The sequence below is a fragment of the Pleurodeles waltl genome, chromosome 10 (assembly GCF_031143425.1).
Source record: "Pleurodeles waltl isolate 20211129_DDA chromosome 10, aPleWal1.hap1.20221129, whole genome shotgun sequence".
NCBI classification, from domain to species: Eukaryota; Metazoa; Chordata; class Amphibia; order Caudata; family Salamandridae; genus Pleurodeles; species Pleurodeles waltl.
The window spans coordinates 780623285-780639444 of record NC_090449.1 but is presented as its reverse complement, the minus strand read 5'-3'; the positions used below and the strand labels follow the sequence as shown (position 1 = coordinate 780639444).

General features: G+C 45.6%; 1 protein-coding gene across 1 annotated transcript in view; it reads left to right on the top strand.

The window, feature by feature from the left end:
• GSDME (gasdermin E) overlaps nt 1–16160 on the top strand; it is a 249894-nt gene that overhangs the window by 136856 nt on the left and 96878 nt on the right. The window contains exons 6-7 of the mRNA XM_069211399.1: nt 10653–10838; nt 11742–11869. Of these exons, the coding sequence (XP_069067500.1) occupies nt 10653–10838; nt 11742–11869 (314 nt within the window). The remainder of the gene's footprint in view (nt 1–10652; nt 10839–11741; nt 11870–16160) is intronic.

Sequence of the window (16160 nt, the reverse complement as noted above, 5' to 3'; positions counted from 1 at the left end):
GGATTCGACGATACACAAACCGTGAGTAAGACGTCGAAAACCACACAGAGAAACATTTACAAGGCCCAGGGGACGCCACTGCCACCAGGCCATGGCTCGACCCATAAATTCGGTGACCGACCGTCGGCACCGAAAAAGGCCCAAACAGTGCCGAGATCGTCCGACTCCGGTCGAGACACCGGCACGCAGCCTTCTCGGGACCGAGAAAGTGCTGGAGACAAGCCTCGACACCGAGATGCCGGTGTGGACACGGCTCGACGCCGAGACAGCGGCACCGAAACAGATCGACGCCGAGAGGTTTCGGCCCCGAAAAGGAAAAAAGTCACCTCGGAGCCGAAAAAACACGCAGACAAAGTTTCGATGCCGAAACAAACTGCAAGCGACCCAGCTTCAGGCTCTTATACAGAAGAGCACTCGCTAACCTCCCAAATGCAGAAGCATAGGTTTGAGGAAGAGCTACAAGCAACTGATGTGGACCATACGCAAAAGCGTATCTTCATTCAGCAGGGGACAGGAAAAATAAGCACCCTTCCCCCCATTAGGAGAAAGAGGAGGTTGGAGTTCCAGACGGAACAAACACCACAACCAAAAGTGGTGAAAAGAGTTACACCACCACCCTCTCCTCCGCCCGTGATTGACGTTTCACCAGCACAAACTCCATCACACTCCCCAGCTCACACCACCATGAGCCAGGGTGACCAAGATCAGGACGCATGGGACCTATACGACGCCCCAGTGTCAGATAACAGCCCGGAGGCATACCCTACAAAGCCATCTCCACCAGAAGACAGCACCGCGTACTCTCAGGTGGTGGCTAGAGCAGCACAATATCACAATGTAAGCCTCCACTCAGAACAGGTCGAGGATGATTTCTTGTTCAACACACTCTCCTCCACCCACAGCTCATACCAAAGCCTGCCTATGCTCCCTGGTATGCTCCGGCACGCAAAAGACATATTTAAGGAGCCGGTCAAAAGTAGGGCAATCACACCAAGGGTGGAAAAAAAGTATAAGCCGCCTCCTACGGACCCGGTTTTCATCACTACACAGCTGCCACCAGACTCTGTTGTTGTAGGAGCAGCTAGGAAAAGGGCCAACTCCCACACATCTGGAGATGCACCACCCCCAGATAAAGAAAGCCGCAAGTTCGATGCAGCTGGTAAGAGAGTCGCAGCACAAGCTGCAAACCAGTGGCGCATCGCGAACTCCCAGGCACTACTTGCGCGCTATGACAGAGCCCACTGGGACGAGATGCAACATCTCATTGAACATCTGCCCAAGGACTTACAAAATAGGGCAAAGCAAGTGGTCGAGGAAGGACAGACCATTTCCAACAACCAGATCCGCTCCTCCATGGACGCTGCAGATACAGCTGCACGGACAATTAATACATCTGTAACTATCAGAAGGCATGCATGGCTCCGAACGTCTGGATTTAAACCAGAGATTCAACAAGCAGTTCTCAATATGCCTTTTAATGAAAAAGAACTGTTCGGTCCAGAAGTGGACACAGCGATTGAGAAACTCAAAAAAGATACGGACACTGCCAAAGCCATGGGCGCACTCTACTCCCCGCAGAGCAGAGGGAATTACAGCACATTCCGTAAAACAACCTTTCGAGGGGGGTTTCGAGGTCAAAGCACACAAGCCAGCACCTCACAAGCCACACCGTCCAGTTACCAGGGACAGTATAGAGGAGGTTTTCGGGGACAATATAGAGGAGGGCAATTCCCTAGAAATAGAGGAAGATTTCAAAGCCCCAAAGCCCCTACTACTAAACAGTGACTCACAGGTCACTCACCCCCTCCACACAACACCAGTGGGGGGAAGAATAGGTCATTATTACAAAGCATGGGAGGAAATCACTACAGACACTTGGGTTCTAGCAATTATCCAACATGGTTATTGCATAGAATTTCTACAATTCCCTCCAAACATACCACCAAAAGCACAAAATTTAACAACACACCATTCCAATCTCCTGGAGATAGAAGTGCAGGCACTATTGCAGAAGAATGCAATCGAATTAGTGCCAAACACACAAATAAACACAGGAGTTTACTCACTGTACTTTCTGATACCAAAGAAGGACAAAACACTGAGACCAATCCTAGACCTCAGAGTAGTGAACACTTTCATCAAATCAGACCACTTCCACATGGTCACACTACAAGAAGTATTGCCATTGCTAAAACTGCACGACTACATGGCAACTTTAGACCTCAAGGATGCTTATTTCCATATACCAATACACCCATCGCACAGGAAATACCTAAGGTTTGTATTCAAAGGAATACATTACCAATTCAAGGTACTGCCTTTCGGATTAACAACCGCACCAAGAGTCTTTACCAAATGTCTAGCGGTAGTCGCAGCACACATAAGAAGGCAGCAGATACATGTGTTCCCATATCTAGACGACTGGCTAATCAAGGCCCATTCGTTAATAGAGTGCTCAAATCACACAAATCATATCATACAAACCCTCTTCAAACTAGGGTTCACCGTCAATTTCACAAAATCCAAAATTCTGCCACGCAAGGTACAACAATACCTGGGAGCCATAATAGACACATCAAAAGGAGTAGCCACTCCAAGTCCACAAAGAATTCAAAATTTCAACACCATCATACAACGCATGTATCCAACACAAAAGATACAAGCAAAGATGGTATTACAACTCCTAGGCATGATGTCATCATGCATAGCCATTGTCCCAAACGCAAGACTGCACATGAGGCCCTTACAACAATGCCTAGCATCACAGTGGTCTCAAGCACAGGGTCACCTTCTAGATCTGGTGTTAATAGACCGCCAAACTTACCTCTCGCTTCTGTGGTGGAACAACATAAATTTAAACAAGGGGCGGCCTTTGCAAGACCCAGTGCCACAATACGTAATAACAACAGATGCTTCCATGACAGGGTGGGGAGCACACCTCGATCAACACAGCATACAAGGACAATGGAACGTACATCAAACAAAACTGCATATCAATCACCTAGAACTTCTAGCAGTTTTTCAAGCACTAAAAGCTTTCCAACCAATAATAGTTCACAAATACATTCTCGTCAAAACAGACAACATGACAACAATGTATTATCTAAACAAGCAGGGGGGGACGCACTCCACGCAGTTAAGCCTGCTAGCACAAAAAATTTGGCATTGGGCAATTCACAACCAAATTCGCCTAATTGCACAGTTTATACCAGGGATACAAAATCAACTCGCAGACAATCTCTCTCGAGATCACCAACAGGTCCACGAATGGGAAATTCACCCCCAAATTCTGAACACTTATTTCAAACTCTGGGGAACACCTCAGATAGACTTGTTTGCGACAAGGGAGAACGCAAAATGCCAAAACTTCGCATCCAGATACCCACACAAACAATCCCAAGGCAATGCCCTATGGATGAACTGGTCAGGGATATTTGCTTACGCTTTTCCTCCTCTCCCTCTCCTTCCTTACCTGGTAAACAAACTCAGTCAAAGCAAACTCAAACTCATATTGATAGCACCAACTTGGGCAAGGCAACCCTGGTACACAACGCTGCTAGACCTATCAGTGGTACCCTGCATCAAATTGCCCAACAGGCCAGATCTGTTGACACAGCACAACCAAAAGATCAGACACCCAGATCCAGCATCGCTGAATCTAGCAATCTGGCTCCTGAAATCCTAGAATTCGGGCACTTACAACTTACCCAAGAATGTATGGAAGTCATAAAACAAGCAAGAAGGCCATCCACCAGGCACTGCTATGCAAGTAAATGGAAGAGGTTTGTTTGCTACTGCCATATTAATCAAATACAACCATTACACACAACTCCAGAACATGTAGTGGGTTACTTGCTTCACTTACAAAAATCTAACCTAGCTTTCTCTTCCATTAAGATTCACCTTGCAGCAATATCTGCATACCTGCAAACTACCTATTCAACTTCCCTATATAAAATACCAGTCATTAAAGCATTCATGGAGGGCCTTAGGAGAATTATACCACCAAGAACACTACCTGTTCCTTCATGGAACCTAAATATTGTCCTAACTAGACTTATGGGTCCACCTTTTGAACCCATGCACTCCTGCGACATACAGTTCCTAACCTGGAAGGTGGCATTTCTCATCGCCATTACTTCCCTAAGAAGAGTAAGCGAGATTCAGGCGTTTACTATACAGGAACCTTTTATACAACTACACAAAAATAAAGTCGTCCTAAGGACCAATCCTAAATTTTTGCCAAAGGTTATTTCACCGTTCCATCTAAATCAAACAGTGGAACTTCCAGTGTTCTTTCCACAGCCAGATACCGTAGCTGAAAGGGCACTACATACATTAGATGTCAAAAGAGCATTAATGTATTACATTGACAGAACAAAAAACATCAGAAAGACTAAACAACTCTTTATTGCATTTCAAAAACCTCACGCAGGAAACCCAATTTCAAAACAAGGTATAGCCAGATGGATAGTTAAATGCATCCAAATCTGCTACCTTAAAGCTAAACGACAGCTGCCCATTACACCAAGGGCACACTCAACCAGAAAGAAAGGTGCTACCATGGCCTTTCTAGGAAACATCCCAATGCAAGAAATATGTAAGGCAGCCACATGGTCTACGCCTCACACATTCACCAAGCACTACTGTGTAGACGTGTTATCCACACAACAAGCCACAGTAGGTCAAGCCGTATTAAGGACATTATTTCAGACTACTTCCACTCCTACAGGCTGATCCACCGCTTTTGGGGAAATAACTGCTTACTAGTCTATGCAGAACATGCGTATCTACAGCGACAGATGCCATCGAACTGAAAATGTCACTTACCCAGTGTACATCTGTTCGTGGCATCAGTCGCAGTAGATTCGCATGTGCCCACCCGCCTCCCCGGGAGCCTGTAGCAGTTTGGAAGTTACCTTCAATTATTTATATATGTATCATCTCAACCTTAAATAGGTGCATACTTAGTCACTCCATTGCATGGGCACTATTACTACAATTCAACTCCTACCTCACCCTCTGCGGGGGAAAAACAATCGAAGATGGAGTCGACGCCCATGCGCAATGGAGACAAAAGGAGGAGTCACTCGGTCCCGTGACTCGAAAGACTTCTTCGAAGAAAAACAACTTGTAACACTCCGGCCCAACACCAGATGGCGAGCTATTGCAGAACATGCGAATCTACTGCGACTGATGCCACGAACAGATGTACACTGGGTAAGTGACATTTTCATTATGGCATAATTTCACAAAGAGAATTGTAAATTGCACAAAAAAGAATCATACAGAGACATTGGGTTTTTGGCTCATCCCACTTCAGCTATTGGATTTTACATTTTCAGCCTTGCATTCCTTGGATGTGATGTCGATCAAGCCTAAAGCAATATGCAGATGAATACTATTGACTCATATTGTGGCGTAGTGACAGGTCAAATAAAGTATTTATGTTCTGTGACTGCAGACATCTCAGCAGGTTCTGTACCTGGCTCTCATGGTATAATTTGTTCATTGACAATTAACAGTTAGGACTGCACCCTGTGCATACATGCTCAGTGGCTGAGTGGCAGGACCTGCTGAGTGCAGACAGTACACAAACCCCTCAATGACAGCTGATATCTTTCACATGTACTTATCAATGCACAACACAGTATTTCCCCAGTGCTACACACTTACTCAGGGATGTACTTTTTGAAATATGATGGCTGTCTGATACACCCTGCACATGCATTCTTGCAGGCAAGTAACATGATCTGATCACATCGGACTTTACAGATGGCACATGAAAATAGCCTTTTTGTTTTTTGTGTGCCCATTACAGTGTTTGGTGTGCAGTCGAGCATGGCCTCTTCCAATTCACCACATCTGTCCAGCACAGAAGTGCAGGCAGTGGCTGCAGGGATATTGAATACTAAGTGAGTAGAACAGAGATCTGCTCAGGCAGTATTTAGTATACCTTCAGCCGCTGAAGGCATTTGATGATCTCTCCTCGGGGCGATTTTATTATGGAAGAAGGAAAGGGTGTCATCTTAATAGGAAGTTATCTCGAGAGAGTTCAAGGTATTTGAAAGATCCATAAATGAGGCTTGATCAAAGGAGGTTCATTTGGCGATGAGGCAGTGGGAGATGACCATAAGTGAGTAAACTTTGAAAGTGGAAATTATGTTGGATCAGTTTTTCTCAGTCTTCTTGGCCATAAAGAGATTGATGCCATTGCATTTGTTGACTGAAGCAAAGACTGTGCGTTCTGAGAGAGGATTTGCGCAGAGATTGACAGCCTTGAAGAGGGCTTCGCTTTTGTGGATTGCCTTACTAATGGTGGTTTTGTAGTATGAGGCTTTAGCTGTGGTAATGAAGGATCGGCTATTAGAGTGGAGTGTTTCCAGTAGGCTGAGGTAATTCGGGAGTTTCCATCTCCTAATTTGATTTCCTGTTTTTGTATGGTACCCTAAAGTTTGTTAAGCTTTAGTGTTATTTCTGTTACCAGTGTACTGCAGGCTTTAGCTTAGGGGATCAGGTTTTTAGTGGCGCATAGCATTCAACATGAGTTCTCTCAGTCATGTAGATTTTGTGGAGAGTATTGACATTTGTGGCATGCTTTAAGTCTACTGGCAGGTTGGATAGTTCTTTGATTGTTTCAGACGGATGTTTCTGATAAAATGGGAGGTTATTTTCCTCTTTTCAGTTGTAGTAGGCAGTAACGTTGGGAATGGTGGCATGGTATGTCCCTTCCAGGGCTATAATTGTCTGCCAGTGGATTTTCAGTGACACTGATAGGATGATGTCATGTGTGTTGGCTTAGGAGCACATTGAATTATCGATGAGTTGTTTTTTATTGTGTACTGAGAAGTGCATAGAAAGCTTCCTTCATGTATTTTGTGTTGAAATTGCTGAAGAGGCTCTAGTTTCGGAAGAATGTGGGCTTAGGTGATGAGGGCTTAGATTTCTTCCCGGAAGTTCTTGATTGGGCCGGGTGGTCTTTCATAGAGTTGATAATGCTGGGCCAGAATATCTTGTGTTTGACTAGAGGTGCGTCCCCTTTTTTGAATGTGTGGATTTTATAAGCATCGAGGATTAAGTTGTCCAGGAATTGTGTAGAAGAGAATTTGAACCACGTTTCTGTGAAAAAGAGTGTGCATCTAGGTTGTTGGGTGATGATTTTGACCATGTCTTGAGTGCGGATTTATTTAGAGTGTGAATTGATGAGCAGTTGACTGTGGAAGGGATGTGTGTTCTAGTGACTGGTATGTAGGTAAAGTTAGCAGCTTTAGATGTGTAAATAGGGTAAATGTGCTTACATGGTTTAAGTGTGAGTGTGGGAATCGTCGCGAAATTTGATGTTTTGAGATACAGGATGAAGCAAGTTTATCGGGAGTAGTAATACTGGCACTTCCAGATCCAAAAAGGTGGTGCCTTATTCTCGACTTGCTCTGACCTGTGAATGTACAGGAAGTGGGACTCCATGGAGAGATGACTAAAGTAAGGGAAAAGAAGCAGTAAATAAAAGATGGTAGCCAGTGATGTAACCTGCTGTAGAGATAGATGTTCTACAGATGCAGTCCGTGCTACCCTGCCCTGACCTACCCGTGCAGCCCACCAGTGTCATCTACTCCCCACTGCAGGCCCTCTGTATGGCTTTTGTACCCCTCACAACTCCCCTGTGGGTTGCACTGCCCCTAAATGGCACATCCCACCTGCCACAGTGGCAAACCCAACAAAGATTTCTGACTCTTCTGGGGTTATTTGTAAAATCTTATAATATAGTTGGAGGGAAATGAATTATTCTCAATTGACCTGTAAGGTTTCAAAATCTAACTAACAACATTGTCTGTACTACTTCACATCCACTATGCAGGTATAGTGCACACTTTCAGACACTACCAGGACACTCGAGTGGTTGAAGCCTAACCCCTACAAAGAATGCTTTATAATTCAGCTAGCTTTCTACATTTTGATGTAGTAAAAGACAGCCTGTCTTTCTACACCAAAATAAATCCATGACTCCGAGTTACAGGTTATGATACAAGTCTCCATTACATATGCTACAGTAAAATGCCTTCAACACGTGATTGATTGGTGTCAACCCAACGGCACACTGTGCTCCAACACACCAACCTCCTGAACACCCGAATGGTCAGCTACAAAGATCATGGAGAGAAACGCTTTTCTGCCGTGCCCTCAATTACAGAACAGTTTTCCTCCTCACATTTGCAAGACGTCCACCAAAAAAATCGCAAGTTAGGTAGTATTACAGAAAGCATTTGTAGACAGTTTCACCCTCTTAAGTGGAGGGCGGGAGTTAGTGCTGTTTTAGAGTTTAAATATTGAGGGGGACACTGCCAAAAATTGACAAGAGTGTACAGGACAGGATTACTACTCGGGGAAAAAAAAAATCCCTTTGGAGAAACGACAAAAAAGGTAACAAGTGCAAATTGGCTCTATCATCATACTTTTATTTGTGAAAACGTACCTCTTTTATTTGCCTTTACTCTCTGAATCTGTGACTCTCAGGAGCACTCCAGGCATTCTTTATAATATCTGAAAAACAGAAAAATTGCTGGAGATATGCAGGTAACCATCTTCAACATTTGCAGTGAAGATTGTGTTAAATCGGGCCCCATACTCTTTCCAATCACCTTATTACCATACATTCTTCTTTATCAAACACCGATTCCAGCCCCAAATGGACCAAAGTAAATATCCAAGCGATTGGGGAGCCTAGGGAGAGCATGGGCCAGTAGGCCCGTCACCCCAAGGTTACTTCAGGCATGTGGACCAGCCTGGTTAAGGATAGGTTAGGGTGAGTGGGGTGGCCGGCGTTTAGTGATAGGTGTTTAAACAGTGGAGGGGTCAAGGGCTAGCTTATTTGGCTGTCCCTTAATCCATTGGGCAGTTGATCTAGAGGTGCGTTAGGAGGATTTTTTATTTGATATGCCCACCCACCCAGTTCTTGAACCAGGGTTTTGGAGCAGGTGGCTAGAGTTGGGGTGGGGTAACCGTTGGGAGTATTTCATGTTTATCTGCTAATGCAAAATATGGCGTTGGGTGGTTGTTTCCTGTCAAAGTTTGCCTCTGTAGGACAGGTCTAGCGTTCTGAGCTCTGTCAGGTGGTAGTTGGGGGATGGTCAGTCATAAGCAGGCGTACCCACCCCTCTGGGTGGTGGTGCACAGAGCAGTGCCTAGGAGACAAGTTGGGATCAGTTCAAGTAGGTTAAGCTGGTGATGTGAGAGGTTTGTGGCATACTTGAGTGAAGTGGGTGTGGAAAGAATGATTGTGAGATCGGAGAGGGAAAATGCAAGTGTGGTGTTTGAGTGATTTCTTGGGGATGGATTTGGTATCTTGTAGGTGTTTTAAGTGATGGAGGGTTGCAAGGTTGTTCACTCTGTATTCGTGACGCTTGTGGTTTTATTAGTTGTACTTGAATGACGATTTAACTGCAGACCTGTCCTAAGAAAGTGGGTTTTCTCAATATATGGTGGTCTCTGGTCAATTTGTAATCAAGCCCGCCAGAACATTTCTGCCACTCGTCTTACTGATCCCTGGCATCCCCAACAAAACTGGCGAACGTCTGCAAAGAGAGGCTGTGTAGGAGGACAACAGACTGTAACCCCAAGAACAGAAAACCTCATCTCATCATCGTCAAATCGCGTTCTTTTTTCAGCTTTCCTCTGTGTTTCCAATATATCAAGGTTTATAAAGCGTTAGAGAAAAATATGTAGTCTTCAAGCGCAGGAGCCAGTAACAAAGATCACACATGCCCGACGTTCTCAACTCGTGCTGAGCGCCTCCACAATTGTGATTGACACTGCAGTCCCTCAGTTACAAAGCACCTCATCTCTGCTCCCTGCAGCCCGCATGGGCCGGTCTGTTGCTTTCCTAAGTGCCGTGCTGCTCCCTCCTTTTCTCTTGATTTCCCCCAGATCCCCTCACAAATAAGTAAATAAGTAAACACAGAGAGCCAGGCCTAAGGCAGACACTTGTCAAAAAAAAAAAAAAAAAAAAATATATATATATATATATATATATATATATATATATATATATATATATATATATATATATATATATATATATATATATATATATATATATATATATATATATATATATATATACATATCTGAGCAGACAGATAGAAAAATAGAGGAAGCCTGTGCAGAAAGGATGGGCACCCCGTATTTGTGGGCCCCGGTGTCAGTGCACTGCCTGCACCACTGCTAGCTACACCCTTCTGACATGCCCATTGTAGTAATCACGTTACCACACGTTTACCTTTCCTGTTGAGTTTCAGTGCTGTAATAGAACTGTACTGAATCACAGAAATAATCACCAAAGATACCGAAGTGCAAAAACATCTGAAAATGTAGGTTATCGGCACCCACTGTATCACACGCTTTAACATTGTTGCTTGCGTTTACCTGTAGGGTGATGCCGCGCATCGCTATGTTAGGCATGGATGTCCTCCAACTCTGAATAACACCAAAGTGATGAAAAGTATTTGCTGGCCTATATATTAGTCTAAAGGGCATTAACACTTCCTATCGGGTGAACATTCTAATGTCTTGAATAGTTAAAAAGCTGGAAATATGAAAAGCAAGACAGCGAATGAAGTGATTCAACTTTCTCAAATGTTGTTTTGTTTCCTTCACAGAATTTTGCCTGCTGCCTGAAAGAGAAGGGGGGTTTGAGAAGGAAATCACTGAAGGCTTTCATCCATATCTCACTGGGCACTTTGATGGTCTCTCCTTGCATTCTTGGGACAGCCTGGATGGTAATGGGCATTCTGAAAAAAGAAAATCTCTTCCAGGGTGTGCTTCTCTGAGCATCTTAAAGCAAGGTATTTGTGAATAAGACAACGTTTTTTTGTGAATGTTTGCAGCAGTGCCTACCAAACATTTAGGTCAATCAGATAAACAAAGACTAGTCAAAATTTCCAAAAGAGGCCTACTGGTCTTCTACATAAAGATGATAGTAATGTCTTACACTTTACAAATCCCTGGCTCAGGTATCCAATGTAACGTTTTGCTAGTTAACTTTGTGATACCTTGCATTTTTGTAAGAGGTAGTCCGCAAGATGTGCAGGGTGTACATTTGTGCAAATGACACTACAGGGATTTTGAGATTCGCTAGATGGGAGAAGTGCAGTAAACAAGCAGGTCAACACCCTTCCAAACTTATAGTTCTCGTGACCCATTTAGACTTGGGTCTTGGGAACATCTGGTTAATCAAAGGCAGTGAATGTCTGCCACTGGGTTGCCGCCTTTCGTCCATCAGGAGATCTGTCCTACTTAGGCCTGTTTTGGGAGTTTGGGGAGAGCTAAAAAGAATGGCCGGCAGGTAATTAAAAACAGGGAATGCAGTTTCAGTTAGCATTTCAACTGATAAATACATAGAGCTGTCATGGGCTTCTTGCACCGATGCTCAATTGGTTTCACTGTTTTTTCAGTGTCTTGCTGCTTTACAACTCTCATATTCTATAAGAGTTTAGAGATGAGCCTGTTTTTACATTTATACCTATTATGTTGTAATGAAAATAGTTGGTTCTTTTATGCGAAGGGTAACAGTAGTATAAAGCAGCACTCATCGTCAAACTGACAAAATTGTTCTGTATGATACTGGATTTTCTGGTTTTAAATCTCTTTGGAACATTGAGTGCCGTTTTCCTTTGCAAATGTTATTCATATTGAACTTATTTGCGTCTATATGGAGCTTTCCTACCAATTAATCTCTTATTTCACAGACATAGCTCAGTTGAGGAAACACTTTGAGTCATTTGAAACGCTTCCAGAAGACCGACGCAATATTTTGTATAAGCTCTTTTGTGAGCTTTTATACCACGGAGAAACTATAACTTTCTTGGAAAATGTGGTGAGATCATTTTACAGGCTTACTTCTTATGAAACGTAAACATGTTGTGTGATCCTTCAGATATCTGCATATTATTGTAATGTACAGAGCTCTTTGTTGCTGCCTGATGTTCTTTTAATATTATTCTGGAAAAACGAGTTGCTGAAATCGTGAAATGTTCGTGGGAACACAAAGATTTAACTCATGCATCAACCAATTGTGCCTGCCAATCATTGCATTGAATGTACAGCAACAATTAGGTCTTATTTATGAGTGCCTCGTAAAATTCTGACCCCTGTGCAAATGACACTGACTTTCCAACTGGTAAATTACGGCAGATCAAACCACCTGAAATTTTCAGGTTGAAAAAGAACCAGTAAATAACAGAACATGCAGATTTTGGTGCGGTAGCAACAAAAAATACAAATAACTCACAGTTGAGGTCTTACATGTGGTGGCCGGTAATGTTAGTGAGGGGGGGCAGAGAGCCACTAACACATACACACTCACACCTATACATTCACACATGCGCACATGCACACACCTATGGAATGCCACCCGGCCTCTACAAAACAGTGTAATGCACCTTTCACCCCAAGAACCGGGCACAGTGAGATGGGCGGGGTGGCCACTCAAGACCACTCCGTGTACACCAGCAAACCGACTGTGGGGTTCCAGCAGCACTGCAACCTATCTGCACGTCCGCACCGACGCATAAAATGCAATTGGCAACAAGGATGGTTGCAGACTGTGCGTATTGCCATCGCCGTCCCACCCACGAGGGTGTGCGGCTGTGAAAGCCACTGACAGCATGACGCCCTGCACAGCACAGTCAACCTGTAGTTTGAGCCTTTGCGTCGACCCTGCTGGTCACATCTGATGCACAAGAGGAGGCGAATCCTCTCATCCCCCTCGGTAATCTGTCTGCACACCTTTGGCCATGATGGGCCTGACTGCATGTGTGAATGAGGGGAGGCCCCCTCCTGCAATCGTCCGCTGACTGGGAGAGCCCAGTGAGGAGAGGGTGGCTCTGTTTGGTTTCCCTGCGGCACACATGCTTGGAACTAGGATGCTCTGCAAAAAGAACAAGCACATGACAGTACCGTCTAATGGGAAGTAGATGCACCATACGCCCTCCTGTTTCCAATCTCCAAGCCAGCACACGGCTAGAGAGGCTGAAGGGGCAGGACTATTCTGAGGGCCCCAAGTGTGGCTAAGAGTGCTTTGATCTGTGTGTGCAGTGGGGCAAGGAGCGCCCATGCTATCAAGCCGCCAGGGGCTGCGCTGGTGCTTATTTGGGGGGCTCAAGCTGCGGTCAGTGAAGCAGCCCCCACAAAGCGGTTGTATGGCTGCCAGCAGACACACTGTCATCTCACCAGGTGCTGTCATTTCCAGTACAGTGACCCAGGCACCCAGGACTTGGTGTCCCCCTCTGCTGACGAGGTACAAGTAGCACGATGTCAAAGTAGCACGATGTCAGAGCAGCAACATAACCAGCTCCACCACCACCCTCTCCCAATGGCCCACTTATTGGTTACAGCACTGCCTCTGTTTAGCAAGCTCGTGTACCCAGCAATGGCCGCACTGCGGTGCCACTCCTGGGTTGGGCAACTGCAGCATTAGTTTGGCGCCACCCACGAAACAGGTGGAGCAGGGAAGAGGTCACTATTGCTTCACTTTGGAGGGGCAGAACTGTATGAATTATTTGAAAATCTACTCAACACAGGTGGGGACACTGACTTTGACACAGTGGTAGCAGCTCTGAACTGACATTTCAGCCTTCAGCTTAATCCTGACTACAAGCAGTTTAACCTGCGACAGCCTAGACAAATAAAGAATGAGTTGGACGTGCTCTATGCATGTCTCAAGAAGCTGGCAAGCATGTGCATCAGCATCGACCAGCCCGAAGGGAACTGGGCCCAGCTGATACAAGGCTGCAGTTCTGCAGTCCTGAGGCAGCTCATCCTACGCCAGCCAGTGATCTCTTTGGATAACATCCTGGTTCTGGCAATGTCAGAAGAACTATCGACATGGAGATGGCCCTGGCGAGAGGAGTGGGCCTAGTGAAGGCAGTCTGTGTTGTAAAGGTGAAGGAGAAGCAAGTGGATGCCATTCAGGGATGGCCCCCAAGGTGCTGAGACAGCCAGAGAGTAGATGTGGCAATTGTGACCTGGAACACACGGGCGCCGGACATCTGCCCTGCTCGAGGGCATTTGTGCTTCCGACATGGGTGAATGAACCACTCCGCCAAGGTGTGTTGGAGCGAAGGGCAGGAAGCAAAAACGGGATACAAAGGCAAAGTAATGGCAGCTCTGCAACTGCTGTCGATCAGTTAGGAAGAACCTGAGGGTCCCTCAGCAGGAGGCAGACGGAGAGCCTATTCCAAGATCAACAACAATGAGGTATTCATAGTCTCTTTTGCCTGCAAAAAGGGCAACTGGAAACGACCACCACCCATGTGCACTGTGGAGATCTGGGGCATGTTTGTAAAAGCTTTGACAGATACTGGCGCCGCTATTAACGTTATGGACTAGCCAGTTTGACAGGAAAATGCCACGCCCCAAACTGGCTCTTACCAAAGCGGGAATATACACTTACAATGGTACCTAACCACTGTCCTTAAGGGGAGTGGTGGAGGTCGTGGTGGTGAGTGAGGGAAGGTCAACTCGAGCTCACTTCCATGTCATGGAAGAGGATATTGTGCACCCTCCTGGGTCGCCACATGGCAGAGGACCTGGGGCTCATTTTGCTGTGAGGCAGATCCATGATTCACATGCCACTGTCGTCATGGAGGAGTTTCCTCAGCTGCTTGAGGGGTTTGTCTGGTTGAAGGACACAAAGGTACGTCTGCATGTCGATGATACAGTCACTGGAGGGTCCCCTTCCACCTGCGGCCACTGGTAGAAATAGAACTGTGGAATTTAGAACAACAGAGGGTAATTGAAAAGGTCACCGACCCCACACCCTGAGTCTCTCCTCTGGTAATTGTGCTGAAGCCCACGGGGCCTGCAGCCATTCAGCTTCCAAACAAGGCCAATCGACAAGAGCTGCACAATGCCCTTACAATGGATGACATTGTGAAGGATCTGAAAGGCACAGAATGATTCTCCAAACTCGACCATAATGCCTGCTAACACCAACTAGAGCTAGAGCAGGCCAGCCACTATGTACCAGCATTCTCGACCTACATAGGCCTCTGGAGGTGTAGAAGGCTAAATTTTGGCATATCCTCAGTAGCAGAGGTGTTTCAAAACATCATCCATGAAGCCCTCTCTCCCCTGGTGAGGGTATTAAACATCAGTGAAGACATCCTGATTTTCTCTGACACCGTGGAAGAACAACGGCTAAAGGTCAGAGCTACTTTGAAGCAGCTGGCGGACTGTGGGCTGATGCTGCACTGGCAAAAGTTATTTTTTTTTTTTACAAGAGTTCAGTAGAATTATTTGGGCATGTGTTCTGAAGATACGGACTGCATGTGCACCCGAGAAAAGTGGATGTGATACGGAAAGCATTGATCCCCTAAAATGCAATGGAGGTGCGGAGCGTCTTTGCAATTGCAACGTACTATGGCCCGTTCATACTGAACCTAGCCACCCTTTCAGAGCCACTATGAGCTTTATGGAGGACTGATGTTCTGTATGAGTGGGACTTGTGTGCGTAGATGGCATTTCAGCAGGTAAAGGACGCACTGCTGTTGGATGCCACCATGGTATACTTCAACCTGAGGTGTCGGACAGAACTGGTAGTCAATGTGAGCCCCATAGAACTAGGGGCGGCCCTCCTGCAGGAAAAGAGCAAAGGTTTGTTGGTCCCCATTGCTTATGTAAGCAAAGCATTATCATACAGTGACACACAAAATGCTCAAATTGAGCGTGAAGTGCTAGGCATCAGATGGGCCTGCTGCCATTTTCATCTTACTCATGTGGGCAACAATTCAGAGTCATCACAGATCACAAACTGCAATGTCTTGACACATGCCTCCCTGTATCGCGCAGTGGGTGGTGCAGCTGCTACCATGTCCATTTTACTTGGTGTACTGCCTCGGAGTGAGCAACCCGATGGGCTACCTGTCTAGGCATCTGCAAGTTCAGCCTGACCTGGGTAAGACCAAGGAAGATAAAGGGGCCGAAGAGTTTGTGAGAATGGTTGTGCACAGGGCAGATCACAGGGCCCTGTCTATCAAAGAGGTCAAAGAGGTGACGCCGGCTGATGCAAGCCTGTCCAAAGCCATGGAGGCACTTCTCAGGAAACTTTGGCACTACTTCCTAGACAGAGCCAAATGTTTGTCATCCACTGAGCAAATGACAATGGG